General features: G+C 45.9%; 1 protein-coding gene across 3 annotated transcripts in view; it reads left to right on the top strand.

Annotated features, from left to right (window-relative positions):
- Positions 1-7,162, top strand: part of NEK2 (NIMA related kinase 2) — a 92,776-nt gene that overhangs the window by 77,339 nt on the left and 8,275 nt on the right. For 2 of the 3 annotated variants that reach the window (XM_034060592.1, XM_034060593.1), the window contains 3 exons: positions 2,785-2,958; positions 5,735-6,351; positions 6,455-6,672. In XM_034060592.1, the coding sequence (XP_033916483.1) occupies positions 6,256-6,351; positions 6,455-6,672 (314 nt within the window). In that variant the 5' untranslated portion in view covers positions 2,785-2,958; positions 5,735-6,255. The remainder of the gene's footprint in view (positions 1-2,784; positions 2,959-5,734; positions 6,352-6,454; positions 6,673-7,162) is intronic. The other variant, XM_034060594.1, reaches the window with a different exon arrangement.

Consider the following 7,162-nt stretch of genomic DNA (forward strand, 5'->3'; position numbering starts at 1 on the left):
ACACACCCAAACCTGCTCCAGACGGATTTCCAGCTGTTGGAAAATAACCCTCACCCCAGCCAGACCTAATCCGAACCCTGCAGAGCCACAAGAGCTGCTGCTGCTGGAAACCCATCTGGAGTGGGATCTGGGCCCCTGCCCTGCGTGCCCAGACTGGATCCTGTGTGCTTTTGTAAGGCAGGATCTTTAGAGATAAGCTTAGAGGTCCAGGACTCACTGCTCGCCTCTACTGCAGCCTCCCTGTAACCCTATGGCTGCAACGTGGTGTAACACCACATCTGGGCTTGCTGAAGTGAAATGCCAAAGGTCCTGGGTGTAAACCCACCACCTCCATCAGAAACACTTCACGGTGTGCTGTCCTAAGGTCCCACCACTCACTCTTACTTTCCTTGGGGGAATAAAACCACTGAGCTTCCTTCTTCCCTACTATTTCTTATGGATGAGCTCCCAGAATTTAGGGCCAGAAATCGCTGCTGCAGCACCAGTCCTGGCCTCATGCTCAGTGTGAATTTTGGTACCAGTTTTGCTCTCTGGCCTACCCAGACTGTCATTACCCTCTCAGGCAGTGTGCCACAATGGCACACATGCCCATGACACTGTGCTGGAGAAGTGCAGAGAGTAGGCAAGCTGCAACTCACACATTATGTAAGAGAAACCCAAAAGCACTCACCGTGATACACGAGCATCTCACTTCTAGTTTATTACTTCCATTACTCCCTAATGGTATTCTTAGGGAGACAGAACAATGTCTTCAGGAACCCAAGTCACCTGCTCCTCAGCCCCATCCTCATGGGGGTGTCTGTTCACGTTCCTGATGCAGTGTGTTAACAGGAACATTGATCCCTATAAGCTCCCTTCCTTGTTGACTAATGCGGTTAACACTAATAGAGGCTGTGGGTGAAGCGTCCTTACGGAATTGTGCTTGTGTTGCAGCCATGGAACCTCCTGTGACATAAGAGATCCTGTGTTAAAAGACAGAAGCAGCTTTGTCTTAAGTATTATTACTAATGTGAACAGACCTGAACATGAGCAGATGCACTGCTGCTGCATGCAGTGTTGTCCACTGTGCCATTAATAATTTTCAATTGAAAAAGCACATCCCATTTAATTTGCTCATAGAGAAAAAACCTGATCTTTGAATCTGAAGACTTTCTAGTTTAACATCTGTGGTGTTATAAAGTCCTATTAGATAATCGTAAGATGTGCATTAAGCCACATATGCTGACCTTCGCTACTCAGATCTCAGTCATTCAACCCTTCAGTTATTATGAAAGGGTCCAGGTCCTCTGATGTCAACTAATTAAGATTAAAAATGAAAATGTTCCAGTTCTGAAACCTCAAAACATATTTAGTGCATCAGCAGTGGGGAGGGGAGAAGCAAATGAAGGGCCCAATTCATTTGAATACTATCGATTTTGACACTGAGATATTGGAGACCATATCAATATTTCAAACAACACATCAATCCCTGTGGTCACTTCTCTGGATTGGTATTGGAAGAGGCTTGGAAGCAGTGCCACTGTGGCCTACCAGGTGACCTTACCTCCCTGTGCTTTTGTGTTCTGTCCTGAATAACACTGACAAAAACCTTATCCCCACCCCCATCAAAACCAGCTATTTTCTGTCAGCACAATATGCTGAATTAGCTTGTGGAGGGATCAAACAAGCACTGGATTCTGTGATTCCGTCTACAATGAAACTACAGATCAGTGTTTCCCATTGGATGTGACCAATCTGACTTTCACCTCAGAACCACAGGACTAACAGCTTCATTTCAAGTGAGGTTCAAACTGGGGTCCTGCAGCTTCTGGTGCATCTTCTAGCCTTCTGTCTGGTTTGCACGTCCTGTGCAACCACACTGTCCTCAGACACTGATACCTTGCTTTCACTCAAACTTACAAGTTACCTTACTGTGATTACCACCCCAGTACACCAGCAGTATTCAAGCAATGAATATTAGAGGACATTGCTACCTTTTACAAGCAGTTGACTCACGGACAGCTAAAGCAGCAATCTTCATCTGAAAAGCCTGTTGGTAAAGAAATGTATTTTACTAGGCTGAATAATAAAGATACCGTCTCTTCCTACAATCTTGCTTGAGTCGTATCCATGTAGTTGCAGTGACCTGTAGGAAGTTAAGAATCCATTTTTAGTTTCTCTGACACTATATAGCAGCAAAGCAAGAGTCAAGCTTCCAGGAAATGTGCTGCAGGGTATGTCTAAGCTGAACACATTAGAGATGGGAGAAACTTCCCCAGTTTCCTAAGGAGAGATGATATTTGTGGTTGATCTATGTGGTTTTACTTTGCCCCATAGCTCAGGCCTGTTTGCCATACACACTCAGCTGCATTTAAATGATGTAGAAGTCCCGAGTGTGAGCCTAAGAGGGTTTTTTACTGGAAATCTGATAGCTGCATAGAGGGTAAACCCCCCAGTTTAATGACCCTCATGAGAAAACAGGCAGAATACAGCATGTTCTATGCCCTGGTCAGCTGGCCAGTCTGTGGATGGCTGCACAGTAACTGCAGCAAGTGCTGCTTATGCCCAGTGGGCATTTCAGAGAAACATGCAGCTATTACATGGTGGGAAGCAGAGTTTAGGAGACAAAGAACTCAGATCTGTAGGAATCCAGCATTCACTGTCTCTGCTGCTCATAGGACAGTTTGAGAGGATTTATCTTCCACATATCTATGAGGAATGATTCTTGCCTTCTGTGATAAATTGCTACAGGATAAATGTATGAGAATATTAATAATGAAAGCATCTTTTTCTTCTATGCTGCAGCTCATGAAAAGATCAGACTCTTGATCACTACCTGTCTCCTGTGAAGTTGGTAGCAGAGATCCTTTCATTCCAGACTCAGCCACTGTGCCTGACTTGCCTGTGGCTGCACAGGAAAACTAACAGGGAGGGTTCCAGTACAAACAAAGCCTCACCACTTTTAACAGCAGCTTGAAGGTAACTGACTTTCCTGTTGTCCTTCCTTAAAGGAAAGGAAGGACTCACTCAAAACTGGAGCTAGATGACTGTATCCTGGTTGGAGTTTACAGAGAGTTGCTGGAAGCACCAAATATGTTACTTGTCAGACCAAGCAGGCAATTAGGGGTCATGGTGGACAACAAGTTGTCCATGAGCCAGCAATGTGCCCTTGTGACCAAGAAAGCCAGTGGTATCCTGGGCTGCACTGGGAAGAGCCCTGCAGGTCAAGGGAAGGGATCCTCCCTCCCTACTCAGCCCTCACCTGGTGTACTGTGTCCAGTTCTGGACTGCCCAGTAAAAGGGAGATATGGAGCTCCTGGTGCAAAGTGGACACTGGCTTTTAAGCCTTCATGGTGGAAAATGCAACTCCAGATGGTTGCCTTTGAACTGTCTTGTTTTCAATGTCTGTTTTTGCTATTGTCACTGGGAGACCCACACACTGAGATCCCCACTAAGGCAACGAGTGTTACAGTTGTACCAGTTGTACATATGGTACCAGAATATTTGTCTTCTGCCAGAAATTTCCGTCTCCTTATCCTCCTGCTCCAGCCACGTGGCCTTTGTCCTTTAACAGTCAATGACATCAGATGTAACTGATGTTCTTGGCACAGGAATTTATTTATCTCCTTGAAGTAAAGGATTGTTACGAGGTTTCTGCATGGTTCTACAGGGAGCTATAGTATGTCATGTACTTGCACTGTCAAGAGTTCCAACAGTGACAGGTGCCTCCTGTTAAAATACTGTCTCTAACCCATCTATCTAATGCACTTGTAGCCTTTAACATTACAAAATCTGACTGTGTGTTATGGGCAGTGCCCAAAGAAGAGGAGGCATTGTAACTTGAGATCAACAGAGAATGTAAACTGATTTCTTTGGTATCTGCTACAAAAAAATACCTGAAGCAGGTATTCTACTTGTAACAGATAACTCAAGTTTTCTCCATTTGCTGCTAAAGAAGTAAAATGAAGAACTGATGAGGACTAAACTCAGGCTTAGAATAGGAATGGGGTGGCACTGCATCTCTGCTGGCAGTTGGTTTTAAACTGTGTGGAAAGTGTCCTCATGGAGGCGTCCGCCCTGGGGATTACCTTTTTCCCCCCTTTATGATGAGCTGGGGGCTGGGAGTACCTTTGTTCTTAGTGTCACATATAACACATTCATGGTGGACCAGTTTTGCTGGTCTTGCAGCCAGCTTTTCAACTGCACTGGTCTGCAGCAATGCTTGGGATAATGGGCAGCAATTCCTCACACCAATCCTTAAGATAATGGATGGAAGAGTCTGATCTCAGCTCCTCCCACCCATCCCGGAGACAATGGATGGTAGAATCTCACCTCAGCTTCTCATACCAATCTTTGAGATGATGGATTGGTAGAGCCTGATTTCGGTTCAGTCTCACAGTATTAAGTTTGGGGGAATTATTACTGAAATTTGATGCTAAAACCTCCTCAAACCCAAGCAGAATAACATATTAGAAGCAATAATTGAAAGCTGTTTGGTAGCTTGCAAAGACCTAAAGTCAGCACAGGTCTTTTCAAGACTGGAAATCTAGAAGTTACTCCCGACCTAGAGATCAGAGTTCAAAATACAATACCTGATTAAAGGGGCCCCATTTCAAATCTGAGATGTATTTCTGGGTTCTTTGCTATGGCCAGCATGAAAATCAGACAGAAAGGAAACAGCACCTGCTGAAATATTTAATGACTGCTTTTAGAAAGGCATTTTTCTCAGACTTAGCTCTTAAATGGAGGTATGATCAGCAGTAAAATGTCTGCTCCTGGTGTTTTGGAGCATGACATTTTGACATTTCCCTCATTCAAAGCAGCATTTCTAAAGAAACTCTCAGGACAGTCCCTGCACAAAACACAGGATTGAAATATAAAGGCTCCCATTGATAACACTGGGAAGACATGATGACCTTCTGCTCATTTGAAAGTACAGAAGGTGGAAACAGAGGTATTTGAAACCAGCAATGGAGCTTGCAGCCTGAATAATACATACAGTACTTCTGGCCATTTTTATTGCCTATCGCCATCATTTATTTATTATGCTAATGGCGTATGTGAGGATTTTCTTTTAAGGTAATTAAAATCAGTGCTAAAAATGAACCATGTAGAACACCATGTTACTCATCAACAAGAAAACTAAAATCTCTTTCTGCTGTATAATTCATTTGCTCATGTGATGAGGAGACCTTACCTACAGATAGAAAGCTATAGGCTTTTGGTAACAGGAGCTCTTGTGCCTCCTGACGATGACAGTAAAGGGTTAGATTTTGGCAGACTAATGCAGGAATACTTCATGAACACTCAGTACTAGCATGACACCTACCCCCCTTCAAACCTTTCCCAAAGCCTGGAATAAAACAGGGGAATGACTAATGAGACCATAAAGTGAAGATGGAAGCACTGTGAGAATCCTGTTGCTGGATGCAGCAAACACAACCACCTGATATGGATGTTATAAGATCTGTTACCATTCTTTGCTGAGGAACAGGGGTTCTTGGTTCAGGCACAGCCACTTCCGTGTGGAAAGAGATTGGATTGAGCCTAGAACTGCTGATACTCCAGAATTAGCCTGAATGATGCTGGAAAACACAGCACATGGTTCTTAGAAGGTCTGTGATGTTACTCAGTATATTGTGGTGTTATTTAGTGTCATGTAATGTAACCATAGTAATTACTGGTTCAACTTTTGGGTATGGAGCCATGCATTCATGTTTTCAAGTTTACATTACTGGATGTGGTTTCTTTTCAGAAGGTGCTTGTGTATGGTATCATGCAGGTGTTCATAGATGGCTTCACAGCAAAGCTGCCATGACTTAATGGGTAACTTCTTGAAGAATCATGAGGAATTTTTCTCACTGGCTTTAAAATGCAGTTTTCCAGCCCAAATTTCCTGTAAACAGCTTGAGGATTTTTGAAACACTCCTCACTACTCAAGACCTCTCCATTGAGATCTCCCATTATCACAGCACGGTTTGGGTTGGAAGGGACCTTGAAGCTCTCTGGGTTCCAACCCCTGCCATGGGCACGGACACCTCACACCTCACACCTCACACCACACCCGGCTCCTGCCGCTGCCTGAGCCCACCTCTCGCGATACCTGCCTGTAACGGCCACCACCCGGCGGTCGGTTGTTTACGGCGGCGTAGCCAATGGGAAGGCGGTTGGAGTGGGCGGGGCGCTGCAGCCTGGCCAATGGGAGGGAGGGGCGGTGCGTTTAAACAGCGCGGGGCCGGTGGTGGGGACCGCGCAGCTTGAGGTGATTCCTTCGCCATGCCTGGCCGGCCAGAGGACTATGAGGTGCTGCTCACCATCGGTGCCGGCTCCTACGGCAAATGTCGCAAGGTGCGCCGCAAGGCCGACGGCAAGGTGAGCCGGGGACCTGGGCGAAGGCGTTAGGAGCCGCTGTTCCGCTTGCGGAGCTCTGGCTTTCGTGCAAGGCATTCCCTAAGGGTCGTTTTCGTCTCCCTAGATCTTGGTGTGGAAGGAGCTTGACTATGGTACAATGTCAGAGGCAGAGAAGCAGATGCTTGTTTCGGAGGTGAACTTGCTCCGCGAGTTGCGGCATCCCAATATCGTCCGGTATTACGATCGGATCATCGACAAAAGCAGCACGACGCTGTACATCGTGATGGAGTACTGCGATGGCGGTGACCTGGCCAGCTTGATTGCAAAGTGCACGAAAGAGAGGTGTGTGGCATCTGTGTGTGGCAATTTCGCAGTGTTTAACTTGAAATATCACCTGTATTGACAGGACAAGGGGTGATGGGTTCAGAGTGAAACAGGGCAAGTTCAGGTTAGATCTAAGGCAGAAGCTGTTCCCTGTGAGGGTGCTGAGGCGCTGGCACAGGGTGCCCAGAGAAGCTGTGGCTGCCCCATCCCTGGCAGTGCTCAAGGCCAGGTTGGACACAGGGGCTTGGAGCAGCTGCTCCAGTGGAAGGGGTCCCTGCCCGTGGCAGGCATTTGGAATTGGATGAGCTTTAAGGTCCCTTCCAACCCAAATCAGTCTGGGATTGTATGAAATATCCCAGACAATCTAAAGGAAAGTGAAATATGTCTGTTAGTAACTTCTGGAAAGGTTTAATCCTTTGGGCCTAACAGCTCTGAAATGTGAAAGGTTTTGTCCAAGATTATGATACTGGTGTGAATTGTGCTCAGGAATGCACCAACTGATCACACG

This window comes from Melopsittacus undulatus, chromosome 3 (genome assembly GCF_012275295.1).
Source record: "Melopsittacus undulatus isolate bMelUnd1 chromosome 3, bMelUnd1.mat.Z, whole genome shotgun sequence".
NCBI lineage: Eukaryota > Metazoa > Chordata > Aves > Psittaciformes > Psittaculidae > Melopsittacus > Melopsittacus undulatus.